A 20441-nucleotide genomic window follows, 5' to 3' on the forward strand; every position below is an offset into this window, starting at 1 on the left:
AAATCTAATGGAAATGGCGTTTAGTTAATTTGTGGTGTTTGATTTCGGGGTCGGGTTCATTGCACCTGGCGCTCGGCCATTGGTCGAAATTGAAACCGATGTGACGTGGAAATGAAAGTGACAGTCGGGGGGCGATGTACGCATAAAAACGGCAATCTGATTAGAACATCTTCCCAAAATCTTCATCATGGAGCCCGGCTACGGCGAGATACGGGGTGCGCGGTTATACATTAAGCCGATTTTCACAATGCCCCGTGAGATCTTTGTAAGGACGTCCAATGAAATGTGTGATGGAGAAATCGATGCTCTTTACCCCGGTTGCCATGGCGACGGTGAAATCTGAGGTGAAACTGACAGCGCGCACAATGGGTGGCGGATGGGAGAAATATACACGGGCTTGGATTACCGGCCGCCGCGAGATGGGAAAATCATTACATTCTATTAACCGGCAACAAGCGATTGGCGAATTGCGACCATTTATAACGTAATCAGGGATCGCTCTGAGGAGCTGGGCGCTCATAACGACGCCCAGATCCCATTTTTAACGTAATTAGCCTCTGTATCCCTGTCAATTCGGTCCTCTCGTCGCCCGTCACATTCCATTTAAAGTAATACTCTCTGTCCGCTTGTCCGGGAATTTATAGTGATTGATTTCCGGGAACCTAGCCCGGTCGCAGACACAGTAAATAAGAAGTGAAAGGTTGTATAATAGCCCGGCCTAGTTGAAGCCGACAGAATCAGGGGCTTTATAACTAGTACTGATTGAACCCAGGCCGACTTGGCTCCGGGAACGTCGTTTTCTCTTTGCCCCATCAATGAAAACAAATTGTTCATTACGACTGTGGGTTTTTCGGCGCGCCCTAATCCCTTATCTCGAAGGGTTGGATGAGTCCGGGTAGTGAGATGTGTCATCGAACAGCGACGGTCCAATCCAAACTTATTCTGGCGATCCGCTTTGGGAAAATTGATTAGTAAAATGAAGGGTTTGATGGATCGGTATTTGTGGGAGAAGCACACCTATATGATCTGACCTGTGGGAATTAAGCCACGGCGAAAAAAATCCTTAGAACAGGTCTCTGGTAGTCAATTTTATCGTTATGGCAAAAACATATTGATATCGACTTAAAGTCTGAAAGTGTGGTAAAATTAGATATTTTCTCATTATAGTGTAACGATAGGCCATGTGTGTCCATAGTCACCGATTATGAACCACCGTATGGTTTTGCTGTACATACTAAATCCCTTAATTTTATTGCGGACTGATGTTTTTGAAGGAAATGTAACATTGTTGTTGAGTCATCTTTTAAGCAATTAGATATTTCACTCCAAAACTTTTTGTTGCAAGTTGACCGCAAAGCTATGGTTAACTTTATGTCGATTCTGTGGTGGCTAGCTTTCATATAAATCTTATAGAATATTAGACCAGAAAGACTGTATGTAATCTATATGCACTATTTGAGGTAAACAAGACCAAAATAGCGATCACAGTCACAAGTAACATTTTTTTATGTATCATATAGTTGTGTTGCAATAAGGGTTATCAAAAATTGAAGAGATCTAGAAAACATTTCTTAGCCTATATATCTTACAGAGTTAACACTATCCGTCCGTCCCACTGTCCAGGGTACACATGTGTCCCACTAAAATACCTCCGGCGGTATCATTATTGCGAACACACCGGCCATCACTTTCCCACACTCCCCTACTACATCGCTATCCCTCCCTCGTACAGATGCTCCCAATTACCGACCAATTACCGAACCTCGCTTCGGCACCGGAACATCCCGAACTCCGACGAACGCGTACTGTGTCGCCGGTCGGCCTACGGGAACTCACGACGGTCTCCGATAGCCTCTACCAGGCTCCGCGGAGCGGTGGTCTATTATATAAATACTAGTAGAAACGCGGCGAGAAAATAACTCCTCTGGCCGGCCGTCTACCCTTGCGTACTATTGGCTCTATTCGTCCAATTTCTTCTATTTTCCAGCGGCCTGTGGAGCCTGGTAGAGGCTAGGTCTCCGACACAACTTCACAAAACGGGCGCTTAAACTTTTGACCTTTCTTCAAATCTGTTTTGGATTGCTCGCAATAGGTACATCCCCCCCTTCCTTACTAAATGGCCGTAGGAGCAATAATTCACCCACCCTCCCTCAACCCCCTCCCGATTTTGTATCCTAACCAAATGTGGGAAAAAATCTACATTGCCATATCTATAATTTCCAAACCAGCTGGGACGATAAAATAACACATGGTTTTGTGTCAGTCGTCTGTGAAACTGATTAGTAACTCGTCAAAAAACTGACCCAAGGTAAAGACTTACCCACGTGGATTCAAAACATCAGACAAGCTGCCCTCGTTATCACTTTCAGTGGCTATATATTTGAAAAACGTTCAAAGCAACACGCTAAAAAACGGTTGTGAATTCTTGTATGTAGAAAGAGAATACTTATTCTTTGTATAATCCTATCTCAATGTAATTTTGGATCAAAACCTTTATTCAAAGGCAGAGGATCACGAAAATAAACGCGCGAATGAAAGTCATAAAACGTTTAAAACTCAACAAGGCCAGCCAATGTCAATATTGAGTTCATGTTGCCTATTTTGAACTTAAAAGCTACTTTTCAGTATATATTTATGATGGCCATTGATCAAAACACCTATTGGCCATACAAGTGATCATTTATGGATGCCAAGTATCAAGTTTTAATATTTTCGATCAGTGAAACACTTCCTTGAATTGGCACAAAAAAAATCCACAAAATATAACCATGAATCCCTGAGTGCGAGGGTCCATTGCGGTGTTTATGGCGTGTTTTAAATCGATAAACAAGTGATTAGAACCCCATAATCAACCTCATTAGCGTATTGGTGGGAACCTGAGTGCGAGGGTCCATTGCGGTGTTTAGAGGGTGTTTTAAATCGATAAACAAGTGATTAGAACCCCATAATCAGCCTCATTAGCGTATTGGTGGGAACTCCCCAAGAAAAACATACCCCCCGTAAACATGCCGGGTCTCAGACAAAGGGGAACCCACGCGGTTGTTTATTTATTTATGACGATAGGCAAATATAACGAGCACATTAGCAAGTACTTGATGACACGAGGGGTTGTTTGTTTAGACGTTGTTCAGTCTACGGGAAACACTTGTAAACAACTCCGTCACTGGGAAGGTTCTAGTGTATAATGAGGATGATCCTTCTATTTGTTTGTATGGGGCTCAAAAGCCACAATGGAAGTTCAATTCTATCATAACGCTGTTATCTGTTACCGACGTCCATATCTAGATTGAATAAACCAAACCGTAATAGATTCAAGATTTAATTTGTAAGTAGACACATTAAAATGTTATACATTACAGCAGTTTTTTTATTGTGCCAACTACTTTCATTCATTGTATTGTTTATTCGTATATACTAGTACCAAGCTAGGAGGCCTTTTATGTCCTCATTGGTGTGTTCAAAATACCGATATACCTGTAATAAATTCTAACATGAGGGAAAATTAGACCAATGCATACCCCATTACTTCCTTTGCTAGGTGATGAAATGATCATTGTCGGGCCATCAATGATTTCTCATGAAAAATAACAAAATGCAGTACTTAGACTAGTCTATAAGTTATCAATACAAAGAATACACAATGTGTTTCCATATGTTACAGTTTCTCTTCACTTACTGAGTACTAGTAATAGATATCGCCTCTGTCAGTGCTAAACATCATTATATATGAGAACCGCACACAACTGTATGTGTGCCTGTTGTTCAACTTGCGGTAGGACAAGAATTGGGCTGGCCTTTTGCGATAACCTCTGTCACTGAGCACTTTCTACTGTTGGCAGCGGACAAATACTTCCTTGCAGACGGCCCACCCCTATTTTCTCAAGAATTAGTAGCCCAATTTGGTTCCATTGCTAACTGCCACTTTTGTAGCCCATTTTTAACTAGTACTACTCCTCGGTTTTAGTAAACGTTATTTCTGACTTTGGTGTTTTACGCTTGTTTAAGTCTGTCGCTTGAACGTTGCCTGGTAGCGCATTCCTTGCTGAAAACACCGGGCCTGAGAAATCAAACATCGGAGCAAGTTATAACTCAACAGTCACCACTTGTCAGCTTATGAAAGGAAACTGTGGTCAGCCATGCGGAACAAGTTTTGGTAAGTCACCAGACTGAAGTTGACAACTGCGATGTATTTCCCGGGACTCCCTCGTTGATGGATTTCCTTCAGAAAACCGACAACACTCATCAAAAACCGGCCCTAAAACGGTCACAACTTCTCCTAAATATGTCAGCCAGCAAATTATAACCACATGGTGTTTCCGGGCATAAATATAGACGTTAGTAGAGGCTTTAAAGATTGACATGTGTGTGGTTTTTAAGTGCTGGTTATTGTAGAGTTGTACCGACCGCGTGTTTCATATTGGTCCCTGGCATTGCCTCGGGCGACAGGCAACGGCCAAACTGTTATGCGTTTCGCAATTGCAGCCGTCTCTTGCCTCCGACTATCCCACGATATCAGGTACCCCAATTAACGGGCTGTGTCTTAATAAAGGAAGTTCCTTGGCCGCTGCTATGGAGCGTATGTGACGGTATGGTAGCCGTCAGGACCGCAAACTGTCGGCAAACGTCAACCCGGGTGTAAGGCCGTGTGTGCTCCCATGTCAAAACATTGTCGGGGTAGCAAAGTGAAGTCTGGCGTCTGATATTAAAAATTCGCAGGGGAAAACAACCTGCACAAGGTTGGACTAACAACAGCCAAGTCCATTTCTTCTATAATTAGCTCTGTCAGCAAAGCGGAGGTGTCGAAAATTATTGAAGAGGGCAAACCGTTCTCAGAGATCTCGGGTGTTGTTTCTGAGATAAGATCTCGATAAAAAACGGTCCCGACATAGAACCCATGCTGTGGGAGAGATCCACCGGGTCTTGAAGCACTTACGGACCGGACAGTTTGATATGCACGGCTCGATCTGTCTGCCGTCAATCGGGGCTCCAGTCTCTGTCACGGGACATACGAGTCAATTTTCGGGAGGGAGATGCCGCGAATTCCCGAGGAGTTGGAAAACTTAGCGAGTTATGCTCGATTCACATTTCTTACGATGTTCTACTCTTCAAGCGACAACGGGTGAACTTTCTGACGTCTACACCGGAGACAAGTTTCCCACCGGGCCCTCCTACTGCTCTCAAGAAGAACAACAAACATTGGAGAATTGATACTGTGGGGAAGTCAATCATGGGGCGATTCCCGATGGGAATTTTCGAGTTAATCGTTTGAGCCCCTGACAGGGGATTTACGGAAACCCCGCTACTAAAAATCGTAAGGTAAGTCGCCATCTTGATTATCACCTCACGCATGCGTGGAGCGTTCTTTCTGAAGAAGTTGTCAGGTTGTGAAGCCAGGTCTGTAATGATGAGCGCCGCAGAGATCGGAACAGTCTTGCGGTAAAGTCAATTGAGACTTCAAAGCTAGCGGGCATATTGAGATAGCTGCCTGCAAAGTCGTTTATAGCGTTGATTGCGGCAAGTTCTTTACAAACTCTCGCAACCGCTCAAAATTGCCTAATGTTCCTTAGCATGTTTCGCACTTTATTTGCCAAAAATGGGTCGAAGAGGACAATGGAAGAGAGGTGGTCCTTTTTGAAGTGTCCGCAGTGCGTCCAGTCCTTTCATATGGAAAACTTATGGTTTCCTACGGTGTTGTGAGATGATCTACCCCGAAGGAATCTGGTCTGAATTTTGTATAATTGGGAAGCGACGATTAAGACTTTGCGGGAAGAGTCTTTTGACATTAATCTATGTGTAGGAGGGGGGTCGGCTCCATTTGTGCGGGGAATCTCCTATTCATCATGTGTCATCGAATATGACTGGGGCCACTCTCTGATTGGTCGACGGCACGTGCCCCTCCCTATATAGCCTCTCGCAAAGTGTCTGTTTTCGGATGGATGGCAAATTACCGTCTGCTGGCTTCCCAAAGTTTGAACATCGCTGGTTTACTCTGCCCAGAACTGGCAACCTGTTTCCTACAATCACTGTCAGGGCGAGGGGAAACACTGAGCTAAGTGACTCAAGCGCTCCGACCCCAGGGCAGTTGTTTATAGCCAGCGAACTCTGAGCACCGGGAGATTATAAGTAGGAGTAATAGTGACTGACATTTTGGATTCGCGTGCGTCTTCGGTCCTTTCAATATAGGGTCGAAGTTCTTGGAGACAGAAGCGAGTAGGAGGACCGTAATATGGCGAACAGTAGCGCGGATGAGAACGGGAACCCACCGGCGAGCCCGCCGCCTCCTCACAGCCCGGTCCAACCGGAGGACAGTCCGAGTCCTGACGGCCCGCGCACCACCAACTTTTCCATCGCGAACATCCTCCGGCCGGAGTTCGGCGCTCGCAAGAGAGACAGTAAAAGTTGCGACTCCTCTCCCGTGTCCAGCCCGGGGAAACCGGCACCGGGAGACCTCTCCCCCTCACTGCCGGCCAGCCCGGGCGGAGTCCCGCAGGAGAACACGACGACAGCCGATGGACTCCGACTCGATGATGACCCCGCCAAGCCCGTTACGGCAGACGATAAGGACGGTAAACCGGTGCCCCAGCCCATGATCTGGCCGGCGTGGGTTTACTGTACCCGCTACTCGGACCGCCCTTCTTCTGGTAAGTTACAGCCTACAACCTCTTCACACTAGAACACATGTGTTAATCTGTAGATCATCTGTAAGCTCTATATGTTAGTACTTTTTCTTACCCAGGACTTACAGACAGATTAAGACCTGTCCCGTTTAGGTGTCAGACGGCATTCTTCTGACCGTATGCTGCCGTATCCCACACAAACCCACAGCTCCGTGAAGCCGAAATGACAGACTAGAAAAGTCTCGCGGCACTTTCATGAGCCGGGAAACAAAGTTGTCAGACCGTGCCCGCTCTCTAAACCCAAACCCAACATTTACCTATCTCCTAAAATCTCATCCGCAAACTTCAGCCAATAATTCTCACCCGATATCTCGGCTTCAGAAACGTTTCTATTATGCAGCACTGTTGCTATCTTGCTGCAGAAATCTATATCATTATTAAAACAGTGCTCTACAGGAGCGCCCTGAATGCTGCATCAATACAACAGACAAAGGGTTGGAATAGAGAAAAGCCGTCCCACAGCCGTGTATATCTCCGTACCTGACACACACTCGCCCGCAAAGCTCATGATATACGACGTACGCTGATTGTTAGGCTCGTCTTTTGTACCGAGGGAGAGGAAATTACCCACTAGCTCGTCCCTCTAGTACAGATAACATCCCCACAATTCCAGCTATAATAAGTGGTTGTTAAGTAATAAACGCGGGGAGGGGAATTTTTATTAGGAAATGATAGGGTGGAAATGACGCTTTTATAACGTGAGTGTATGTCTGGGAGCTTTGGAAGGATGTGCAGAGATGGGCATTATAAACTGTCTCTGTCTTGTGTTAGCACACCGATGGCTTTTTAATGAAAACAGCATCCGAACGGCACTCACTGAACGCAAAATCAGAGAATGTGTTGCACAGTTAATGCTCAGAAACCTACACTTGAAAACTTTGTGTCTTTTAGCATAACACTGTGCAGAAAGACAGCATGCACTTCTAACACGAGGTGTAAAAATAAACAGTGTAGCTATCCCCCAAAACTTATGATTTTGCCAAGCGGTTTCCAGTGCCCCTTTTTATATTCACAGTTTCGCTTCACAAAAGATTAAAACAAGCAGGCAAATGGCTTTTCCCAGGAAGAAGCTCACTCTATCAATTTAGATGAAGCGATTCCTCCAAACCTTGTCTGACAGTCTGTCAAAGGTAACCATTTCTTTTCAATAATCTCAGTCCCGATTGACTGCTTTTACCGAAGAACTTGGGCCGTTTTGTGTCAGGTTGAGTTAGCCTGGGAAATTGTTACAAATGGCCGACAAAAACTGGTTGTAAAGTCCTACTCAGCTAGCGCAGTGCACCCCTGTCCCTTGCAACCATAGCATCACTACGGTCTCTTCGTTCAAGTGGTGAGCACTCTAACAACTAGATCATAATCGCTCAGCCTAAAGCTCTTCTAAACACTCTCAAATACAACACTATGTCCACGAGACAGATTGTGGTATTCACAAATGGCCGACAAAAAACTGACTTTAAAGTTCAGCTCAGTACAACCACATCCCTTGCAACCATAGCATCACTGTGGTATCATCGCTTGGCTAACACTCTCTAACAACTAGATCATAATCTCTCAGCCTAAAGCTCTTCTAAAAGCTCTCAAATACAATATGTCCACGAGAGAGATTGTGGTATTAAGCTCAAGGTTCCTTTCCACCCCTTGGCTTTGTTTTATGCGATGATTGAGGATTGACTAGCGGCTAAATCCGATATCAAATCCCGATTAGATTTTACATGAAAATGGCCCCAACAGATGTCCACTTGGTCGTCTGACAGTTGTGGAGTTCCCCTGGTACGACTAGTCACTCTTGATATTGGAGCTTTGGCTTAAACTTTACAGTTGTGGCACTGTGTGACCAATATATTCTTCTCTCTGTCGTATTCTTTTGACCAATACTTGTCATAACAGACAATATGTTATAGCAACAGATTCAGCAAAGTAGCATGGGTTGGTGTGTGAATTTAAGCATTTTCACATTAAAATTAAAGTTGCACAAAACAAAAATATCAACACGAAAATAACAGCAATGATTGCTTTGTGTCAACTAAAATTGCAAGCATGCCCCTTGTGTCTGTAGTTTGGACCTTAGTTTGCAAATATTACCAATAGAATATAAAATGTGGTAGCTTCGGTATATGTTTTGTTAAGATTTGGGCACGCCATGAAACGTTTGAAATACCAGTTTTTTTCTTCAATATCCAACATAAATAGAAGCAGTAGTAAAATCACGGTAAACTATTCGGAAACACAGTTATTTACTTGGGCATGACGCCAGCGTCTATCTGTATTTTTAGCATATGGTAACCCCCACGCTTCGTGTTAGAACACGCTTCCTTTTCTGTTTACAATTTTGTAAATGCAAACAATTATAAGGTTATGTTTTACAACTAATCTTCAATACTTTATGCTCTAGAGGCAGTTCTCCGTTCTAAGATCAAATAATCCTGAAAGTTTAGAAATTCTGCGTTCACGCTTTGTGTATTTCAACCGACAAAAACGACCACAAACCTTTCAAGACACATGTTTATAATTGCATCTGACGACCCCACGTCCAAAATCAAACGTCTTTTTTATCTAGACCACCAACTTGGAGATAAAATTTCCCAAAGAAAACAAAACTCCCTGATCATTTAACCTTTCTTTCTTTGATGCATTAATTTCGTAGATCCTATATAATCCGTTTTATGCAGTTATGAAAAAAAGGGCGGCAAAGATGCGATTTCCTAAAACGTGCGTTTTGCCGCTGGACATATGATGAGCCATTGCCGCTATAATACACACTAATAACGCCTCCATTCATCTTGTCCAATATGAATAAAATTGAAATAATATGGCAATAAAGAGATATGATGAGCCTCGGGGGAACCACGTCGGGAAGCCGGGGGAAAACTGTTCCCGATTGATGTGAACGTTACCTACTGGTGAGCGGACGGCCATGGGGGAACGGGCGGGCAGGCTTCGCCTTCTGACCGATTAGCTGCTTTTTGTTCTCCGTACAAGCGGCTAACGATAGATGATCTAACGGGGGTTAGAGGATAGCCACGTGTAGACGGAGATAGAGAGGTCTCCCGCCGAGATCACTCGGAATTTCTCATATCTGCTACTTCTTTTTGTTGAGATTTGTCAAATACGGCCCTTCTTTGAAATTGCAGTTGTAGTCAGACACACTCAGGTACTACTCGTACAGTACTGCTTTAAGAAAACCATCAGCACAAATCGTAGATACTAAGACAACATGATAAGAAAGCACCTGATTCGTTTGTGTGTGTGTGTTTGTTTGTCTGTGTGTCTGTGTGTGTATATGTGTGTGTTTGTGTCTTTGCGTGTTTGCGAGTGCCTTTGTGTGTGTGAGTGTGTCTCTGCATGCGCGTTTGTGTGTGTGTGTGTGTGCGTGTGTGTGTTTGATTTTATAATAGACTGAAAATTAAAACCTTATAACACCATCCCGATCAATATCCGCACCAAACTACAAATGTCAAATGCAAGGCAAGTTAACAAGAGCAAAATTTTATCAACATTTCATAAACTTTGTATAAGTGCAACTTATTACGAATTCTTGTACTCTCTCTAGAATTTTTTTATGCTAAAACGCGCTTGCTATGTGTGCAAACAATATCGCAAAGCACATACCTGTAGCAACTATGAAATGATGAGGAATGGTGAATATACTAGTAGTTCACAAAAGGGAACCCAGTTTATATACACCAACGTACACCTTTTAACATACAAAGAAAAGAAGAACAAACTATAAAATAAGTATGCTATACGTGTGTACATGAAATTGGGATAATCTACTATATAGTTTATGTTGTCTTAGAACAACCTATTTTGTAAATAGAGTCCAGGCGTCACCATTTCGTGTTGACCTACTAGTACTACTGTAAACTGTATGTCTAATCTAAGACATAAGCAAACCAATGTTTACAACAACTAGCACAACGTTTTTCCACACACCATTTAAGATGTATACTTAACGACCACATGTACCCAGCAGAAACGAAAACTAACATGTCAACCGTCTTGTTCCGTTGTTTGGCTTTCCCACGAGTGTCCCCCGCGTTCCTTTGTTTCTTTACGGAGAATAAAACAACAAATGTTCGGTCTAGACGTTTGGGTTTGCGTTCTCAAAATGCCAGTACCCCGGGAGACACGTTTGAGATATGGGTGCATACGGTGAACCTAGCGCCTGCGACTTGCTAAGGAGCCTGTCAGTTTCTTTCACGGTCGTCCGTTCCAGTAATTCTGTCTTTCCTGGAAGCGACAGTCCTTTCCTGTGTTCATTTCATGGGTTTAGGTATTTGTTTGTACACGTAGAACGTGCGAACGTGCTGTTGTAAGATCTCAGTAGAAACGTTCGCTTTTTCTTGGGAGAACTACTCAACGTTGGCAACCAAGTATTTTCAAGATTGCCGTAGCACTGCGTTCTCGGGTCAGTTTATAGCAATCCAACTCAACAGAATCTTTTTAAAAATAGACTTTGTAGTCAAATTTTAAAGAAAAAAGTCGTAGCTAAGAGAGAAGAAGTGTTCACTCTTCTCTTGGTGAAGCCATGCCGAAATATTCAGATAAATATTTACTGAGTTTAGCGATGAAGGTTTACTATAAACGCCGGCTTTCTTTAGCATTTATCATGAAATGCTATGGTGCCAAACAGCTCTGTTGTTTTTTGTAATCATCTCGTTCATTTTTAGTACGATTATCTGTGGATCCACCGTGACATTATTCCAAGTACTTACTGTACACTCTGTATTTCCGATTGGTAACCGACAAATTGTCATGGTTCTACTGAAGTGAGCCGGGTCAAACGGTGTTTATTTAAATAGAAAACTGAGAAATCGCATTGCCTCCTTAAAAGCTACAGACGCAAAAATATACAAGTCTTAAGTACTTAGACATTACGGTATTTTCTTTGTTAATGTCCTGAATGTTATTGCTTTGACGAAATCATTTAGTAGCAAATTATAAGGATTATATTTTCATGCCTTGAAGTAGGAAGATCGAAATGGTTACGAAGGTACATTTCCTCTTAAGTTCTCTGTTCGTACCATATTGCAAATGGTTGGCGACCTGTATCCTTTTGAACTTATTTCTTAGTGTTTTTTTCCTGATATTTAAACGTTATACCACAACGAGTTTCTCACTAATTGGTTGACGTAGATATAAGTGCTAGGTACACACTAGGTGCTACCTTTGTTTTCTTTCAAAACATCACGTAATGCTCTTGTGGTCTAAATATTATGGTCCAAAATCAAAACACTGCCACCAACCTTCCACTGTGTGTCCTCTATACAGTTCACAATGGCTCATTTCAACATGGTCAACCAAGACGACGTTTCGTGTGAACGTTAGCCAAACAATTCGATGTTTATCTTTTGGAATTTTTTCGCACGGTGGTCGCTGAGGAACTGGGCAAGTTTGGGATGATAGAATCTATTAATACGCCATTTACAAATGAATTATTACAGCGCCCTTAGAGATTATTTCAGCGATGTCAATTATAAAAAAGATATAACCACCGGTAACCATGATTTCGGACGCAAACTGCCAAGGAATTGAAGTTAAGATAGAACGCTTGGGCATTCGGAAGGGCATAAGCATCCTTTCTCATTACTAGACCACACATAGCCCTCTCTAACCGACAAGACATTCTTGATAGTGTTTTAGAAGACTGATTTTGGTTTCCTGTCGTTAGAGAGAAGTTACCGGTAGCCGGTGGGGGTCCTTCTCCGCACAGATGTTAGCGGTACATTAAATTCTGGCATAAAACATGTCACTTCCATGTATGACTAATAAGAACTAATTTGCGATGATTACTGTGGCGCGAACCACCCACCAGATGCCGCTGACAACGCAGCAGTTCTTAAAGATCATCCCTTAAAGGAAAATTAAAACCGGGACAAGATTAGCCGCGATGTCAAGTGCTCGTCTTGACCTCTTGAAGCTGGTTTATGTTCCTTAAAGTGCCAAGAATGTGCCGCAGGCTTCTTCTACATATAGTTGTCGTCTAGATTTCAGTGCCATGTCTTAGTTCTCAGTACTTGGCGTGAGAAAGCACTTTTTCTTGCCCCCATCTTTTATATGACAACAGCTGCATCGTTCTTTGAGATTTCAAGATGCGTTCAATTCTTTAAAAGCTGCAACCAAGTACTACAAGATAGATTGCCCACTTTAATCTGAAATGACGGCTTCCTTGTATTGTTTATTTCCGTTCCGTAGAAATGAAATGTCATATGAAATTCGTATCGTTTTGCCCAAGGGCTAGAGTTGAGGAGAGAACGCACTCTCGTTGTCTCAAATCGGAATCACAAAACATCAATCAAATAAACGTCGCACTCTCAGCTATCCATGCTTTTCCTTCAGTTCGATATTTCTTAATATAAAAATTGGTGTATAGTCGCCTTACGAAAGCTTGACTTTATGTTGTTTTTTTATCTCATCAAATAGCTAGAATCAGTTTTTAAAGACGGTGTTCTCCTCTGTATCTAGTTGTGTGAAAGAACGACTTTATCACACATACATACATACCCCGAAGGTAAAGTCATACACCATACACGTTTCCTCTGATACAAATCAACTTGTATAGACTCGGAAAACTCCATTTGATGAAGATCTCCACTTTTAGAATAATCCCTAGTCAATGATGTCGATAAATGTCGATAAGCAGATATACTAGAAGCTGTCGACATTTAGAAAGGGTCAGAAAGTGTGACTATGTATAATCGTATTCAGGAACTTGATGCAGCTCATAGTCTTGCATGTATTGTAAATAAACGCTTGAATTCGTAACAGTGAAATGATTTTACGTTATTCTGTCTTTTTTTTCAAAATCATTTTTAACTTTGAATTAACGTAAAAACGTACAATGTAAATCACATACAACGTTGTGTCGAAAGCAAAGAGTATTTATTTTTTTAATGTCTATCTTAATAAAGCAGACATCGATGGTTTTATCACATTTTATAACGCAATATGTTAGATGAATTGTGTTAAGTTGTTTTAACACAGCTAATACAGAAGTGCGAACGTAGGAAATATAGAATATAAATAGGTTATTTTACGTAATATGCTGACATTGAGATGTGCACTTTATACCAACATAAACACAGATGAAAGTATGATACAAAAGAAGACAATATTCGTAGGGCAGAATTTTGAGCGAGAGTCAATTTCTTTACCTTCTCTGTCTTTATAGTTTAAGTGTATTTCATACATATTTCAAAACGATTGAAAACAATACGGTTTCATATCGAAATGCGTTTCTTCTGGATATTTGATAAGTCAATGCCTGTGCCTTTATCTAGTTCCTTATCTTGAAACTACTTCTTATTTCGTTTCGACATTTTGTATCTTAGTTCAGAAATGAAGATAATTTATATTATATCAGCTGTATCATTTCAAAGACTCGTCAGAAGACAATACGGATTCATATCTATATGTGTTTCTACTATAGCTATTTGATAATTCAATGCCTATGTCTTTGTCTCATTTCCTTGAAACTACTTCTTATTTCGTTTTGACATTTTGTATCGTAGTTCAGAAATGAAGATGATTCATATCAGCTGTATTATTTTATAAAGACTCGTCAGTGGATTGAACATATCTCCATTCTTTTCCGATGCTCTGTTCGCACCGCAGGACCCCGAACGCGGAAAGCTCGGCCCAAAGATCCGAAGAAAGCCGAGGAGAAGCGGCCGAGAACGGCGTTCACTTCCGAACAACTCCAGCGCCTGAAAAAGGAATTTCAAGAGAACCGTTACCTCACAGAGCAGCGGCGGCAGGACCTGGCAAGAGAGCTGAAGCTAAACGAGTCACAGATCAAGATATGGTTTCAGAATAAGCGTGCGAAAATCAAGAAGGCGGCTGGAGTACGGAACGGACTAGCGCTCCACCTCATGGCGCAGGGGCTCTACAACCATTCCACCATGCCGACAATGGGAGACGAGCACGGGCTTGATATGCATGACTAGTGCGGCAAACAAACCTCGGCGGCGAACCGGTCCGTGAAATTGTGGACAGCCGGACATCAGAAACATCTTACGGACAAGCATTGTCTGGACATATCGTCTAACTGTCCAACTGAATCTCAGAGCTATGTTCCTTGTTTCAATCCAAAAGCATCAAGTAGCGTTAATCGTTTGTTGGTAAGGTCTAAAAATTTTGCCAGTGTCTTAATTTATTGTGACGCATATTTTTGGACAACAGAAGAAAAGGGTAGATTCTTTTCGGACGAAAAAAAGGAATAATGAATGGACAGTACAAAAGAAGGAATCGTTTGATCAGTCTACCTTGATATATTTACATATCCACAGCGGACAGAAGAGAGATATTATTTTTGTCAGTCAGTCTCTGAATTCTGTGATCTTTTGACAAGTGAAATTTGTGTTTTTCTGTTCGTGTGTCTATAGAATGAAATAGTTGTAAATACCCGTACAATTGCACGTCGTTGTCACGTGCGAGCAAGTTGCAATATCTCTTTTTTCTCTTCTTTATCTCTTTTTTTGTTGTTGTTGTCGACATTCGATGAAATTATATGTTGTCACCCCAAGATGGGTGCACACACGTAAACCGTACGTTGTTCACTTGTGGTGAAATGGACACTTTTCTTCATTCCATCCAGAATATACGGTAAACCTTGTATATGTATATTTCAAATTGTTTGAGAGAAGCTGTTGAAAAAAAGTTGTCGTTGTGTGAAAAGTGTAAAATAGTTTATTAAATATTTCCACCGATGTGTAATACTGAAGTTGTGATGTCTGAATATTTTCATAGAAACATTAAGCGCATATTTTTAATGTAGCTTCAGGACACAGGTGTACGTAGTTTTAAAATGCCAATGCAAAAACCAAAAAGCTAGATCAGCAATCTTCTAAATTAATGCACTGATCTTCGTAAACCGTTTCGCAAGGATTTAGTCGCATAAATACACATGCACATGCACATGCACATGGCCGTAGAGCTAGTAGCAAGTAATGTTGTTTCTGGGTTATTTTACGACAAAAAATTGTAGAATATTCCCTTCGTTTTCCAAACTGATTTCTAATCTATTTCTCTATTTTGAAAGAGTACTGCTACATAATTTCCATGCCGAGGCGAACAACAATTGGCAGCAGAAAGCGACATATTCCATTCCACCGTCTCAAATGGAGAATAAAAGCGCTGAATGCCTATTACTTACCGCGCACCGGGTTTCCATGAATAAACTGTCGGGGGCGCGCCTGAGAAAAGGCCGGGGGACCCGAGCAGACATACCGCACACCCGTGCGCTACAGAGTACGGCAATGATAAATGCGGTGTTAAGAAGTGGTTCCCTTTCCCTGAACACTTAGAATGCGTGTAAGACCGATTACACAGAATTAATGCTCTTCAAATAAACCGACAAATCGCCCAGGAGAGGTGTAGAATATTCAGGGTTGGTTGTTATAGAACGGGACTCGAACCCATGAGCGCGGGAATCCCCTGTGGTGTTTAGTAGCCGATTATGGAACAATTTTACGTCTCAAAGGAGCTTTTCAGTCCGTCCACAGGTAAGCACAGCCGGGGAGTTAATTCAATTAAAGCAATAGCCGGGATTATGGCTAAATGAGACAGTAGGGGGAAGCCAAACTATGCCGTTTTCGTTACATATCGGTCCCGTCCGTTAGACAAATTCGTTATTTCAAAAAATCAAATCTCGTGCTAAATATGCAGGTCATGGCGCTGGTTTTTGTGCTGCTGATTTGACCCATGCCCAGTCCCCTGACCTGATTTAATAATAAATCTATTCTGTATAAAAAGGGTCATCAATTTCCGACCACAAAGGTACAACTCTACAAAAGGCCCCAACACAATCTGTTTTAATCAATTATATCCCCTCTTAAAGTATCAATTTAGTAACGAAATTAAGCGAAGAAAGAGAAAGAGATGCTTTAGATTTATGAAATCGAATCTTAAGAAGTTACAATGATATTCGGGTCAATTTGGAAAATGAACGATAAGCTAAAAAGATTTGAAGTCATGTTGTTTGCATGTTTCAACAATGTGTCTAAGTATGTCACTTTTTTCCGTTACTCGTTAACCAATCAGAGAAGCTGTCAGCGACAGTGTAGATTTCATCTTTATTGTACGAGTCCTTCCCGAAATTACCCTTCTCAACAACACCGCATTCCAGCCCGGTCTTGTTTGTACACTGAGTCGATACTTTTCTTCCTGCGGCCGACGAGGTGTCGACAAGGTAGTACTTCGGCGGATCCAGCTCGGCAGGCGGCGGCGGCTTTGTACCTTTTCTCCCGGCCCGGTGATGCGTTCCATGCGGTTTCACCCCCTGCGTGAGGCTCGGCGAGCTCAAGTGTTCTTCCGCACACTATGTTACGGGAATACAAGTACACAGACATAGCTCATGTGTTCTTCTTCACATCAAGTACACAAAAATAGCTATAGCTTGTGTGTTCTTCTACACACCAAGTACACAAAATAGCTATAGCTTATGTGTCCTTCTACACACCAAGTACACAAAAACAGCTCATGTGTTATTCTACACATCTATTACGGGAAAAAAGTACACAAAATAGCTCTTGTCTATACATCGTGAATACAAGTACACAGAAATAGCTCGTGTTCTTCTTGACATCTTGTTCCAGGAATGCAAGTACACAAAAATAGCTCAAGTGTTCCGGGAAAATAAGTACACAAAATAGACGTGTTCTTCTACACGTGCACACCGAGTACACAAAATAGCGCATGTGTTCTTCTGCACACCATGTTCCAGGAATACAAGTACAGAAAAATAGCTCGTGAATTCTTCCAGAAAGACAATATTCTAGGAATATCAGTACACACACAACTTGATATGTGTATCCCTTTGAAAATTTACATTTGTATAATGAATACCAACCGAAAATAGAATAAATGCAATTATATATTGCTTTTATGTAAAATGATAGTAATGTTTCCCGTAAAACAGTGAAGAAATACATGACGAACATAGCATTTGCTCTCACGTTCTATGGAGCATCTTTATAGTAAGCATTATCCGTATGGGGAAGGACACAGGCCGGAGATCCAACATTATAAGACAATCTATATGAGGTAGGGTACGAATTTCAGATGGAAAAGCATTTGCATGGACGCTCTACCGCTATGAAATGAAACCTTTATGTAGCTCAGGAATAAACCATACCGACTTAGCATATAGTCATTGCCCATGGTTAACTTTGCAGCGTTTCAGTCATTAACATTATGCACATCTACACCAACCAAGACTTATACTCAGCAATAACCTGTTTACATTATCTCACGCAGAATGCTGAACTTTAATATTGAAATCGAAAGCCCCAGGCCAAACTGGAACGGTCAGAAAATGTCGTCAGTAACAAAATATAGGGTTTGACTATGATATCAGAGTGACAGTCATTATGACAAGGCGTTGTAATTGTACACATACATAAGTGCATTCGATTCCACATTACCAAGAGGGTGTTTTCTTGCCTTTTGTTCTAACATTTTGGAAATTTTTGTAACAATATAACTATGACAGGTAACTGTTTAAAACTATTTGTAACATCTGTTTGCCGCTCTAGATACTTTTCTACTGTATTCATACATGTTAGAAACATTTTTAACATCAAATGCATTATTTCTGTTAGTTTCTAAACTGTTGGATCCAACATAGATTCACCATTTGTTGTAGCATGTTCGAACAGTGATACAATATTTTTAACTGGGTCAGTTGACTGGGAAGAGGGAAATTCCCTTATCCCTGTCAAGTACAGGAAATTATGTCTGTCTACATAACTTGTCATAAAGTGATTGACAAATAAGAAAGTGGGGCCGGAACCTAGATGGTAGTTGGGAATGATTGATTGTTGAAAGGTATCTACACGGATAATGATATGGCTCTAATGTAGTCTATCATTTCACAAGATCATAAGTCTGACAATATTTTGGGTTAATAAAAAAAGTGTGTTTTGGTTGCCAATCAGCTGCATCAGTTTGAGACGATCATCGAGGCAAGAAATATTGAGGTATAGTCTACTCAACGTTTACACATAGGAGGAAAAGCAAACAAAAAATTAAAGACAAAAAGTTATACTTTCATATATGGTAATCGCGATGCACCCTGACTACGACCTAAACTGGATTCGTGTAACCATTGATTCCAATATTGAACTATCATGCAAAATGGAAAAGAATGAAAAGACTGCAATTCAAAAAGAGGTAATAAAAATCGTTTTTATCTTTGAAATTCGTTGAGCGATCTGTCAAAGTTTAGGCTACTGCCCCTAGTAGAGTGGGGGTTTATTAAAGTCAGGTCTTCTAACAATTGGCTGGCTGTAGAAATGTCTTTTCGTCCACCATACCTCAAGCCAGGCGAGCGAGGACGTCGCCATAAGGTTTTAAAGAAAAGAAATATCAAGACATGAAAAGATACATTGTACATGTGTTTAAAGTTAGTATTTTAGTTTTCAATTCTGAAGCCGGATGTACAAAGTGAATATGGCGGATCAAACACAACTGCAAAATGACCATACATTTGACTAACAATGACAGCTCAGTGTATACATGTAGTCCACGTATTCATTTATCCGTTACACTGTTATGACTACGCAAAACTACTAGTAAATTGAACATTACCATAAACATTTGCCTTTAATATATATTCAAACTGTTTCGTGGGTTACTATGTTGTGAATCGTATCAATTTAAAACTGTTTTCCTGAAGTTGACTTTTTTTCCGTTATTGACTTGTATTCATCTCTTCAATGCCATTTTTCATTCTACCAGAGAGTTGTCTTTGGTAGTAGAACGTTTGTTGTAGTGCAATTTATTGGCTAGTTATAGTAGTCCATATATAATCTGCCAATTAACTACATCATCGTTTTAGAAATGCAGTCTTACTTATCTATACGTGAATGACGTGAACATTACTTTAATGCTTGTTAAGGGGTAAAAAAATCCACTATAACTGTCATTTTCTGTCTCCGTACCCATTTATAACTCCCCCCAACCATATGTGTGATATCACGAGGTCCATGTACCGTGGCCCCCGGCGCAGGGTCGCGCGACTTCTGTGCTATCGCCGCGACCTGAGGACAATTGTTTGATCCCTGGACCGACTCCGATCCACCGCATGGCTTTGGCTTCATTACGGTGGACTCTCACTGCACTCGGGGCACCGATGCGGCACTGCGGGGCGCGGCACTGTTGTGTTAATTTCGCCGATTTTTATAATCTAGATATTGCGTAATATGTAAAAGTATGGCTTTGAAGACAACAAAATACACGATACGTAAGAATATTCGTTCTTTATCTCTGAAATTCGTTGAGTCATCTACGAACCACGCAGTGCCGCACCGGTGCCCCAAGTGCAGTGAGATACCACTTATACCAACCGGCGTATGCACGCATTTCTTAAAGATTTTTCTCATGAAAACATATGTTTTTTTGCCATCCAAACCAAGCAAAGGTACTTCTTCCGTTTTTTCTAAATATCATGATCATTTCAAAAAGGACGAATAATACCATTTTGATGTTTATGAGTATCTATTGCTTTATAGGAAACAATTCATTGCAATTCTTGGTTGTTGACTGCATCCTAAAACAATGACTCCACGCGTCTATAATATATTGTAGTTTTTTTTGTGGCCGTTGCCTAAATTTAAAAAAGAGAGTGTATTCTTGAATTAGAATACAGTTTAAACTATGTATTGCTCATTGCTGATTTTGTGTAAGTCATTCTATTTTAGAATGCATGAAAACGACGGGCAAACGGAAAACTAAAGTTAGATAGAGACTAGAATGAACATTTTT

The 20441-nt window shown here is 41.3% G+C and overlaps 1 protein-coding gene across 2 annotated transcripts; it reads left to right on the forward strand.

Annotated features, from left to right (window-relative positions):
• Positions 1-5360: 5360 nt before the first annotated feature.
• LOC118403127 (homeobox protein engrailed-1-B-like) lies at positions 5361-15396 on the forward strand. Of its 2 annotated transcripts, none has more exons than XM_035801620.1 (2): positions 5361-6641; positions 14292-15396. In XM_035801620.1, the coding sequence occupies exons 1-2, from the start codon at positions 6227-6229 to the stop codon at positions 14621-14623; spliced, it is 747 nt and encodes a 248-aa protein (XP_035657513.1). In that variant the 5' UTR covers positions 5361-6226; the 3' UTR covers positions 14624-15396. The 2 variants fall into 2 exon arrangements, with proteins under 2 accessions (XP_035657513.1, XP_035657512.1); XM_035801619.1 differs by having other exon boundaries at positions 5364-6641; positions 14280-15396.
• The last annotated feature ends 5045 nt before the right edge of the window (positions 15397-20441 follow it).

The sequence above is a fragment of the Branchiostoma floridae genome, chromosome 16 (assembly GCF_000003815.2).
Source record: "Branchiostoma floridae strain S238N-H82 chromosome 16, Bfl_VNyyK, whole genome shotgun sequence".
NCBI classification, from domain to species: Eukaryota; Metazoa; Chordata; class Leptocardii; order Amphioxiformes; family Branchiostomatidae; genus Branchiostoma; species Branchiostoma floridae.